Source organism: Perissodus microlepis, chromosome 10 (assembly GCF_051167445.1).
Source record: "Perissodus microlepis isolate ML-2025 ecotype Zambia chromosome 10, ASM5116744v1, whole genome shotgun sequence".
Taxonomy (NCBI): domain Eukaryota; kingdom Metazoa; phylum Chordata; class Actinopteri; order Cichliformes; family Cichlidae; genus Perissodus; species Perissodus microlepis.
In genome coordinates this window covers 6,190,009-6,202,635 of record NC_140470.1, presented here as the reverse complement: position 1 = coordinate 6,202,635, position 12,627 = coordinate 6,190,009, and the positions used below count along the sequence as shown (strand labels likewise).

General features: G+C 40.8%; 1 protein-coding gene across 1 annotated transcript; it reads left to right on the top strand.

The window, feature by feature from the left end:
- Nucleotides 1–6,641: 6,641 nt before the first annotated feature.
- Nucleotides 6,642–11,530, top strand: LOC146378681 (putative transcription factor ovo-like protein 3). The gene is made up of 4 exons (XM_084942421.1): nt 6,642–6,862; nt 7,031–7,260; nt 10,342–10,531; nt 11,208–11,530. Exons 1-4 carry the CDS (start codon nt 6,763–6,765, stop codon nt 11,528–11,530), a joined length of 843 nt encoding a protein of 280 aa, XP_084798547.1. The 5' UTR covers nt 6,642–6,762.
- Nucleotides 11,531–12,627: the final 1,097 nt, after the last annotated feature.

The following is a 12,627-nucleotide window of genomic DNA, read 5'->3' as shown; positions in this document are numbered from 1 at the left end:
ATTCTTCCAGGAGATATGATAACGAGAACGAACTGACTCTCTGCCCTATTCCTCAAGGCCACCTGCATAGGCTGTGGACTGTTGATCTTAATTCCCTGTTGGGGGCTGTATTTAAACCCTCAATGTCAATCCCGCTGTGTCCCAGCCAGTCATTCAGTCAGTCCCATGCTGCGTTTGTTCTGTCTTCACAAAAAACACTGTCCACATCCTCAATTAACCCGTTTGGGTCTTCTCTTCTCCACCCCCTCAAAGGGACCATGACAGAATAAGACCTGTGCCATGAAGATACATCAAAGCCAATAGGAGACGAGTCTTACACTGCTGCCGCTTTTATCATTTGGAGCAGTCGGAGCACTCACCGGTGTTGAGTGAAACTGAGTTTTTTAATCCTGCTCATCACAAAAAGACTCCTGTTTGTTCTGCTAATAATCCAGTGACTCTTCAACACACCGATAGCCTGTCAAAACTTAAGACTGTTTTTTATCAGCCTGAATCCCAAAAAACTGTTCTGCCATCTCAGGCTCCTATTTAGGACATTCACACCTGTGACATTGCTGTCACTATAACAACACCTCTCTGTCAGCCAGTTCCTGCTCACAGGGTGGCTCGGACCCTGCCTCCCTCTTCACCTGTTCCTGTTCCTCGGGTGAAGGTGGCTAGGGCCGAGCCAGTTCCTGTACCAGTTCCTCGGGTCAGGGCAGCTGGTGCCCAGCCATCACCTCTACACCGTCTACACTAATCCGGATAAATTTGAAAACCACGTTTTTGTCTAAAAACGCTTCGCGTCCACACTATTGTTTTCAATCATTTTCACCCACACTGAAAACACTTACGTTCCTGTACTGCCCATGCATGAAATGTAAAGATGATTTAACCTGCGTCATTTCTGTCTGCTGTTTATTTACTTTCCAGCTATTTGAAACTTTGTCGAGGAAAAGCACAGAGTTTTTTAAATGGACTGACAATGAGGTGGAGTTGTTGCTGCAAGTAACACAAGAGTGAAAGTTGCAAAAGCAAGCGAGCTATCTAGAGCATGTAAAGACTGATATTAATCTTTAATAGGGCTGTCAAAATTGAGAGCAAACAAAACAATAGCTATACAGTGCCGTCTGCCATCTTAGTTGAATTGGTCACATGACTGCATCATGTGACTAAAATGCGTGGCGTACGTTTCCTCCTGCACCTGTCCCTGCACCTCGGCTGAGGGCAGCCAGGACCCAACCAGTCCCCGCACCTGTATCTGTTCCTCGGGTGGGGACGACTAGGGTTCGGCCAATTCCACCACCTGTTCCAGTTCCAAGGGACACAAAGCCCAGTCCTCAACCTGAGCTTCAACAACAGCAAGAGGTTTCCGCACCTGCTGGCCCTGCTCAGTCTCTTCCAGAGGTTTCTGCACAGCTGGCCATGCATGTCCAGCAGAACTGATTCATGTTTCAGAACTGAAACAAAACCACAAAAAACAAGGAATCCGAAGCACTCAGTCCAAACACAAGGGCATAGGAGTCCGCAGTCAGGCGGATCAGGGGGTCGACCTGGAGGGTGACGGCACAAAAGTCCACAGTTTATTAGTTCGGGGGGCGTAGCATGATCAATACACAAGGATGCTAGGTAATTGTGCAGAGGGATAAGATGTTCCGTGGAAGACTTGGCTGGCGATTTTTCAGTCATTTCATAAACATGCCCATGAACCTTTAAGGCAGTGTTTGTTTCAATATTCTCCTTAGAAAACACACGTGGATTCAGAATATAATCTCCCAACTCATGCTGCTGTGAGCCGTGGTGACGACTTGGACGCTGCCTCCTCCTGGAAGCCGTGGTTGTGGAGGCCGGCGCCGCTACGGCTGAGATGAATGTAGTGCTGGAAGCAGCCACCGGTTGAGGTGAGGAAAACGCAGCACTTGTCTGCTGCAGTGGTGACACAGGCATGGACACAGGTGAGAGACTGAATAAGCCGACTCGTACTCCCGTAGCCGGCGAAGGAAGAGCTGCATCACCGCAGGGCTGGGGTGATTCAGCCTGCACACTGGGCAGCTGCTGCTCTGACGATGATGGTGAGGCAGAGGAGATCGTGGCTGTAGCAAAGTTCTTTAAGTCTGCAGGCAGGCAGTCCATAAAACCTGGGTTAGGTTAATGTGACAGACACGATAATACAAACTTGATAACATAAGACACGCATGGAACACAAAGGGTGAGGGAACTTAAATACAGGGGTAGAAAAACACAAAGAGAAACTAACTGTTTCTACTTCAATCATGAAACTGATCAATGATCAGCTGGTCGGCTTTTCTGTCGCAACTCCCGTCTCTCTTGTTTGTTTATCGCCCACTTTGTGCCAGAAACAAGAAACCAGCGGCGGTCGCGTTAAACAACAGCAGCACGTTTAAGCTTGATCAGCTGTTGTTAGAATTTATTTAATATTACCTTCTAGTATCAGCTGATGTTTGCTGGAGCCACAGCCGTAAAAGTTGCTGGTAATGATATCGGTTTGGTTATCTGGTGAGAGGGAAACACGAAGATGAAACCAGGAGATGTCCTTACTGAATCATCAGAGCTCAACAGGTGATGGAGAAACAGGTTTACTTTTTAGGTGACTTGAATGAGTTGAAGGGAAGTTATAAACCGTTTCTGAGAGACAAATAACACCAGGATCCTTTTTTTACGTAGCTGACAGCTGGTGACTGTGCAGGGGCGGGTCTAGCAAAGTTTTGCCAGGGGGGCCAGGTAGGGCATTAACAGGGCATTTAAAATATCTAGCTTTTAAAAAATAATTATCTGAGTCTTACAACAAATGATTGATAGATTGATGCATATATACCATCAGAACAGTGTACATCACTGTCACAACAGCGATTGTTTTCATTCAAAGGCTTTTTCCTATAATGGCGGGCTGCTCTCTAGTCAAACTGCCCGGGCCGATTTTTTTGTCCCAGTCCAGCCCTGTATGCAGCTCATCTGCAGTCTGGTGTTACCTACATCTTCCTATTCGGAAGGCAGAATTTCCGAGTTCTGAGTACAATCGAAAGCACCACGACTGCAGTTTTCATGTTGGATGTAAAAAGCGCACATGACGCTGTGATGTAGGCTAGAATCATGGCAGCGGTCAACGACAGTCCAGGTGTGGGATTTCTCTCGTGGAAATATGCACATTATTTTTTCCTTTCTATTAGTAGGTGGCACAGTGCACTTGTGGCAAGTAAGCAAGCTAGAAGACTGGCAATCTTGCTGGGTATCCAGCAACACATTAACAAGAGAATTCTGAGTAAAACCAAAGTTACTTTCCCTAGTAACTAGTTACTTTGAAAGTAATGAGTAACTTGAAGTAACTGAGTTACTTTTGATAGAAGTAAGTAGTAATATAACTAAGTTACTCATTTAAAGTAACTTACCCAACACTGTCAAGGACACATCTAAAACCTGCAGGACACCGGCTCTTGAGGACTGGGTTTGGACACCACTGCACTAGGTGATCAACACCAAGGCCAAAACCAAGTGTGTTTACAGAAATAATCCCTGATTTGCAGACCCTCTTACCAAACACAGAGTCATTTAAAATTTCTTAAATCAACTAATTTGTCTTTTAAAAATCATAATATAGTCAGCAATTAAATTTGGTCTTACTTGTTCTCCAGTCTGGGTTCTTTGTAAACTGAGATTTCAGCAGTAACTAGAAGATGTGAATGCAGTATTTATGTCCAATCCTTACTGCTACTGTTACTGAAACCAACCGACTTAAAAGATAACAGCCACAAGAAGCAGTACCCTCTATGGTGAAGGAAACTAGAGGCCAAGATAAAGGCAGAACACAGGACAGACAACTAACTGCCAGAGCTGTTAAAAGATGTGATGAAGAAAGGGATGCTTAAGAAGTACAATAAGCAGTCCATATCTGTGGCCTTAGAAACTGCCAAGCAAACACTCATATCCTTAGCTAACCACTTGAAGAGGTATACCACAGAGATAGAAGCCAGGGCAAAAAAACAGCTGTTCTTCCCTGAGCCATCCAAAGTGGCTCAGTTCCAGGGGAACAATATGAGAACAGCCCTGCCAAGGCTGGAGACAGAGCAATACTGGAAGAGAATATGGGAGAAGGATGAAACATTGCTCAGTGGTTAGTGGATCTAAGAGCAGACCACAATAACCTCCCTGAACAAGATCCAGGGACCATCATAGTGGCAGACATCCATGAAAGAGTCTCAAGCAGGAAGACTAGACAGCGCTAGGCCTTGACATAATCATATGGATCGATATTTGTGATTTGGCTCAAATTTTGATTAAAGAGGAATGCAAGATGTTTCATTTTCTTAAGGTAAGATGTCATAACATAACCAGAAAAGACAATGTATGATTTTTAAACATTGTTACAGCTTTTTTTTTTTTTTACATTTAAAAAATTTGCAAATGAATGAAATTGTTGTAAAATATAAATTTCACAGTGACAAACAAATGACAAATGAACTGTAGCTCAGTTATTGTCAGTTTGAATCGATATGTTTGTTAGAGTGATCGAGAGAGAGAGAGAGAGAGAGAGAGTATATACAATATGCAGCACTGTATGAGAAACTGTCCAAAACTAACTGAATGGCTAAACTAAAAAAGCTCTTATGACACAATACATATACAGTGAAAGGTAATATAAAGCCTGGGGAAGTAATTATGCAGCCTTGTACCTCATACAATGCATTAATGTCAGCTGATAAAATGTTCCTAACTCTAAATTGTGGTTTCAGTTACTAAAGATTAGTTGCTATCAATCAACAGACAAATGCACAAGCACACTTTTACATCCAACTGAAAAAGAAAACAAGGGCGTGGCTAACCATGACACACATGAACAGCTAAACTCAGTCTCTTTTACATTCATGTTCAAGTTCAGACAAGCTGTTCACCTAAATGTAAAGAAAGAAAGAAAGCTATCAAGTCTATTCTTGTTACTGACATGAAGGTTACCTTTTTTTAATCTTCAAATGTTTTCAAGTTTAATATGCATTTGTCAAAACTTGCAACAGTGACTATCCTCTGAGGAAGGCTGTGTTTGAATATCTTAATCTGTGGCTTTTTCTTTCACTCTGTACTATACTGACACGTCAGTGAGTAGACAGAGTGATAGGTATTAGATATTATTCAAACGGACAGTTTTTTGTTTACTGCAAAATAATGTGGAGCTGCCTTGTTACCATTTAATTTTCATGCTGCTGCACACAGGCATGTACTTTGCATACAGTTAGAGTGCAGCTTCAGAAGGGAACCTCACAGTATAGTCAACAGCCTTAAAGCACATTTAGGAAACACTAACAATACAACAATACACTAACAATACAAACACTAACATTGCACAGCAAAAGATTTATTATCAAAATCTGAATTCAATTAGTCTGTCTGAAGATATTTTACTTACACAAATTAATATCTTGAGTAAAGTAGGACAATATACGCTTATCCTCCTTTATAAAGTGAAATAAATACAGACTCTGCAGTTGTGTTTTATGTAGCTATTAACAAATGTTTTCCAGATTTGCATTACATTCATCACTTTCTGAACCCTCATATTCAATGACCAATATCTACAATATAAATGCTTAGTAAGCAGTTAAAATATGGGACTTACAGCACATAAATGTAGCAGATAGGTAGAGCAGATCTGTGTTTGTACTACTGTACAGTTTATACTACATGATCCTCCTGATGGTCTTGGAGTGACCTCTACTGAGATTTGCATGATGAGGTTTAGACTCTGACTTACACTCAGACTGTTTGAATTTGTTATGCACGCCCAGTGAAATAAGATACATGCAGTTCATTTTCCTGTTAAACATACACCAACTGCAGACAATTGGACAAGAATGGGCAGTTTGCTTCTTTACCTTCTAGTGGTTCTGGCATAATTTGGGTCCATTTGTTTATCTGCAGCAAAGGGGGATTGTAAATCAGCAAAATTAATTGTTGTTACAGTTCTCACAAGACTGAGGGAAAATCTTTTCTATATGTTCATGTTGCCTATCCAGTATCTAACAGACTTCTGGATACTGGATACTTTTTTCACTGTCATATATTTCCATATGTAAAGGGTGTAAATTATTCCTACATTCACTGTGCAAGTACCAGGGGACAACACAAAAGGTGCCATCATATATGCAATTATGTAAACAATTCAGTCAATAGACTGCAAGTGCTTGACATCTTTTTTATTGAGTATGAATGTCCTTTGTATGCGTTCAAAGAAGCTCTGTAATTCCTTCAAACAACTGCAACAGAAAAGCCATAAAAAAGAGAAAGGGCTGATTTACCTAGCAGTTAAGGCTGTGGCTCCACTGTGCTTGCTCCTGTTACTTAGGCCATGCCCTTTGTCTGGGGCCAGGGCTTGGTCCAGATCCAAAAATTTGCATGCCAAGGGCCACTTGAATGTGAAGCTCCCCGGATTCTCACTACCTGACATGCAAAACTGGTGGAGGACCAGTTAAAATGGCACACACGCACAATCAGCACAGGTGTACTCCTGCTAAGAGTGACGCTCCAACCGCCCATCCTTTACCAGAGCTAAAACATTCACCATCCTTTCCAGAGAGTGTTATGAAAATGAGTGCTGTGATTTTACTAGGACACTCTACTTGCTGACTGTCAAAGGAGATGGTTGCACTTGTAAGAGCAGAACACTGGACATTAGCAAATTAAATCTCTTAGCACTGTGACAGGATCAGGGGGCAACGTTTAGATAAGAGAGAGGTTAGGAAATAGAAGAAAACCAGGAAGTGACAGATTTAAAGGATGCCAAGGTCTTTCCTTGTGAAAAAGAAACGTGGGCCATGTGGAGCATGGCAGTGGAAAGAATCAGAACAACATGAGTGGAAAGAAGAAAATCCACAAGGTATGAATTTCAAGTGATTTCAAGTTTAATTTCTGCTGTCAAAATGTTAAAGCCGTAACAATTAGTCTGTATCACAGTAATTTACTTCAATGTTGTAATTTAGTCATGTAATCTATCTATCTATCTATCTATCTATCTATCTATCTATCTATCTGTCTATCTACATAGTGAGTGAAAATATTGAAAAACAGATATCCTGCAGTCCTGGCACCCAAGAGCCTGCCGCCATGCCTCAGCCAGTAATCCCCTCAGGACGTGATGCAACAAGAGGAATTATAGTGCCAGTACCTTTAGCAGGACTGGGAGGACCAAGAGCTGATACCAGGCCGGACTGGTCTACTGTGATGCTCCGGGGCTCCTACCATCCCAGTACAATGGCACTGGTCAGCAGAGCAAAGGTGAGAAAGGTTTTCTTGCCAAAATACAATATCACTCCTTTAATGTGAACAACTAACCCAGTGTTTAGTGCATAGTTATTAGCATCATGTGACTGTTGGACTAGTGGTGGACTAGTAGGAGGTTAGAAATTTGGGCAAGGATTCTTAGGACCTTAGGCAGGACCACAGACGACTGCCTTTGGAATATATGCATCATCAGACTCACATTTTTTGTGATGTAAGACACAGAGTTAACAGAGGTGTTTGTTGTAGCTTACAGTTCAAAAGCATGAGATGGTAGTGAATTCAATCAGCAATCAGGGAAAGGGTAATATTCTATATTACATTCTCTGGGTAATTTTTTTCTCTTCCACTTGATATATATGTGGCTTTCATCACAACTTTGTATGTTGGGGGGGGGGGGGGGGGGGTAGATGCAGTGTGCTTGGGAAATCAGTTCAGTTCAATACAACTATAACTACATTTTTTTTTGATTGATTGAGTTCATAATAGTTATCTCAAGGCAATATATAATATAACCCCAACAATCAGAAAACCTAGTATGAGAAAACACTTGGATATACACACACAAACGCAAAGCAGGATATGAAGCATCGCCAAATGTTGTAAAGGCTCACCTATTAGCACATTCACTTCACCAGATGCACCTTGTTTCTTTTCCTCACCTTTGATTGGGTGTGGTGCTTGGCCTTAATTGCACTCACCTGTCACTCGTTATATAAGGACTGCACTCACCTACCCCTCACTCTTTCTTCACTCCCACATGGGGCGGCAGCTGAGAGATAGCAGTCCATGTGTGTCTTTCCTTCCTTTACCCATTATTCAATAAAATGACAAAACCTGTAAATGATTGACTGCTTATTCTCATTCTAATTGGATGAGCCCATGATGATGACTACTTAAACCCTGAACCTTCCTTCCTCCAAAACACCAAATATGTTTCCAAACCAATATCCTTCCAAGTCAAAGACTAGAAAATATGGTGAAGCATATCTTCCTTTTGGCTTCACCTGCACAAGTGCCAAGGTAGGTCTATCCTGCCTTGGTTTTCCCTGCGTTGAGAGCACGCGCTGGGCTCTCCAAATCACGGACAAACAGAATCCCACATTCTTGATTTTTAGTTCACAAACACTTCTTGTAATGACTAACTACTCCTGACATTTTGGAGATGTTAGTTCTTTATACAGTAAAGTTACAGTGAGATACAAATAACATCAGGCTGATCCTGCCACAATTTGTTCCCCCTGTCCAAACCACAGACAAACAGGATCCCACAGTTGTTTATGTTTTTGAACCCATTTTGCACAGAGAGGCATTTTTTGAAAAATGTATTAATAGCAATGTTGAATATTATTACACAGGAAAAAAACAACTACACGTAAAATAATTACACTGTGACGCCTCTGCCTTTCTAAATGGAGGGACAGTAACTACGTGTGTATATGTAAGCTTGTAAAACCTGAAGATAGTAAGAGTAACAGTATTTTGTCTCTATCCGCCATTCTGCAATTCATCTCATGTAAACAATAACGTGTCACACAGCGTGATGTGAAAAAAGGCACATGGTGGGGGGCGCGAACATTTTTCTTGTAAAACAAAGGGGGGCCTAGCAAAAAAAGTTTGGAAACCACTGTATTAGAGGGTTTTTGAGCATGAACCACCTTATTAAGGTCATGCCACAGAATCTCAGGTCAGGAACCTAAGGGGGCTTCAGCTTGAGGTCATGAACAGATGACCAGACATTCTCCTTCAGGATGTTTTGGTAGACAGAATTCATTTTTCCATATATATAGGCAACAGTGGTAATCGGAGTGGTGACCCTCAAACTGGGCAAGTGGCTCCAGCAGATTCAAGGAATGACATTTGAGGTCCCTGTCCAATCATGCAAATAGATAAGATACTGTGCAGGATCCTGAAGCTCTCAGGCCTCTGGTAGAGGACTTTCAGGTCATTTTAGATGTGCTCATTATTTGACCTACAATGTGGAATGCTCCAAGTTTATGTAACACGTCTGATACATTTTCCATTAAAAAACAACCATTTATTTCAAGTTCTTTAAATTAGTTATTAAGATTAAAAATCATATTTTTCATACAACTCTAAGGCAGTAGGTAAGTCCAGGAATATACACATAGGCAGATATGTTGGAGAGGGACAGAACTACTTTACATGTGAGAAAAATACTGCCCTATGGAGGTCATAACCACTAAAAAAGGGGGAAAGAAACTCAAACACAGGACCCTTTTGAACTTCCCATTAATTTTGTTAACAGAAAATCTGTTAAGCATTTGTGACAATTAATAGAACAGCTGACTTTGTGATTTTTACTAGAGCTATTCTCAGTACACCCTAACTACTGAACACGGACACATGGCTGGCAATTTCATCTGCTTTCATAGATGCTCATACTGTGAACATAATCTATCAAGAAAAAGGTGCCATATTATGCAAATCAAATTGTAAAACTATCCATTTCTTATTCACTGGTCTTCTGTGCACTGGTCTTCTGTGCAATCAAGTTTGAGTTCAGTAGACTGACATTTGTGCTCCCTTTAGTGGCCAAGAAATTCATTATTCATATAGGTCTGTTGATTGCATTGTACATATCTGCTTTTGAACTGCTGTGGAAAGGATAAAAATAAAATTCTTGATGCATTCTTGATAATATTATTAAACTTTTAAGGCTAATATTATACAGTGAGATTAATTTAGCTCTATTTAAGAAAATATATCTATTTTTTAAAAAAAACTGTGCTTTTTTATGCCATGCTTGCTGTCACTGAATGATGGAAAAAGCTAGGGGTGATGCACTAGACTAATTATTGGGGCTGCAATATTTTATCTGCACAGATAAAATGTGCATATATAGGATCAATTCAAGAACTCCGTACCCACTCGTTATGATTTAATGGTTTATAAAGGAACTATTTGCATGGAAGGTGTACTGGTGTCTTGGTACACTGTACCATGTATTAGCAATTTGTAATCCTGTTTGTTACTTGTAAGCTAAACAGAGCAGAGAAAAGATGATTGTTACAGTAAAGTTTTGTCATATTTATTCAGTAGTTCTCTTCCCATCAGCCACGTCCCCGTACTTCCCCTGTCTCAGGTGACTTTGTTTGCTCAGTGTGCCACAAGATCTTCCCTCTACAACGCATGTTGACCCGCCACTTGAAGTGCCACAGCTTGGTGAAGAGGCATCCTTGTCGGTTCTGTGGCAAAGGATTCAATGATACCTTCGACCTAAAGAGACATATGCGCACACACACAGGTTAGGAATGTTCTAAATGTATTTTGTTGAATCCACTAATCTTTATCAAATTAAAAGAATCACAATCAATTTTATTACAAGGGAGTACATTTTATTATATATGTTATTGATAATATAATTAAGGGATTAATGGGTTTGCTGTGTATCATTAGTTGCACTTGATTGAAATGTAGGTTCTTAGTCATCCAGTTCATGGTAATCTAAGGAGCTTGGAAAGAAAAGTGACTGGACATCTTCAAGATTTTTAAAGACCGTTCACCTCTCATCCATTTAAATTAGCTGTGTTGGTTCAAGGACACATCTAAAACCTGCAGGACACCAGCCCTTGAGGCCTGGAGTTCCCCACCCCTGTGCTAGGGTTTAAATACCTGGGAGTCTCCATCATTTGGTTTTAAACCTAAAGAAGCTTTGTGGATGACAGATGAAACGTCTTAAAAAAAACTTTAAGAAGTCCAGTCACTTTCTTTCCAAGCTTTTTACAATTGGTTGAAATCTGCAAGAATTCCTTTGTGGGATTTACAGTAACTTTAAAGTGACTGGCATTAACGGAAATCAACAACAAAAAATTTAAATAAATGGAAAAATCTGCGTTCAGTCATTACATGAGCTCTCTGACAATGTCAGCCTTGGTGGAAAGCTTAAAAGAGAAACTGTCTTTTGTCTCTCACTGCTACAGGTATCCGTCCCTACAAGTGTGAGCTGTGTGAGAAAGCTTTCACACAGCGTTGCTCTCTGGAGTCTCATATGAGAAAGATTCATGGCGTACATCAGCAGTATGCTTACCGCCAGAGACGCTCCAAGATCTTTGTATGTGAGGATTGTGGTTATACATCAAGCCGGCCTGATGAGTACTTCCTCCATGTGAGACAATGCCACCCTGGCAGCCCTGCTCTCCGCAGGTACTACCGTCGTCAGGCTCATGAGAACAGCACCTTTCCATCAGAAGATCGTAAACTCAGTCCCTATTTGCTGTACCCAGCCTCTGCATACTACATGTAGGTTTTATTCTAATGCTACATGCTACATTATTTCATAGATATTACAAAACTATTCAGAAGTAAGTATTCCCTTGTGTAATATGTAGGCCATGTGTGTCAGTATACTTGCGCTAATACCCTTTTGTGCTTATTTACTTTTTTGCTTTTAGCAAATGCTTTTAATCAAAACCTTAAAATAAAAATGAAGGTTTGTACATTATTCTTAATGTTTTTAATCTATCTGTAATCCACTAAGCCTGACCTGTTAAGTTAGCAGTACTAATAAAGAAATTCCAAATGTTTGCTAGGAAAAAATAAATACTTTTCATTAACAGTTAGGTAGGTACTTTATGTTGTGTTTTCTTTCAGTTATTAGAAAAGCAGCCTTGCAAAACTGATTTTATTGTAATTTATATTTTTGTAATAGGAAGAACCACTGAACTTATATATATTTTGGAAATAAAACTAAATTTACCCTTACCTTAAGGTGGTGCAAAGTTCCTTTTACTACTACTACTTGGATAAATCTAATATGCACCTGTGCTTGTAGGTTGTTTTCTGCTGTCCCTTATCCTGCACTTCTCTATAGTTGATGCTACCAGCAGTGAGGACTTTGCTGTATCTATTTTTACTTTATTTTTTTCTCTCTGTGAAAAGAACGGTAGGGATGGGGCTGGTTGCTTTAAGTGATTTGGTTGGGCAATTCAGCATTACTAATGAAAAGTAAAGAACGGGTTGCTGTCAGTGCTGGTGCACAACAGCCCTTCAAGCTGGCACATAGCCTATATAATTGTATAAAATTATCCATCCATTCACTTCCACTTATCCTTTTTAGGGCCGTGGGGGGCGCTGGAGCCTATCCCAGCTGTCTTAGGGCAAGAGGCAGGGTACACCCTGGACAGGTTGCCAGTCTGTCGCAGAGCTAACATATAAACAGGAGACAACCAGTCGCACTCACATTCACACCTGTGGGCAATTTAGTGTTTCCAATTAACCTATCCACACTAACTGCATGTCTTTGGACTGTGGGAGTACCTGGGAGAAGCCACACAAACACAGTGAGAACATCCAAACTCCACACAGAAAGACCCTGGCCTGATGGGGAAATTGAACTCAGGC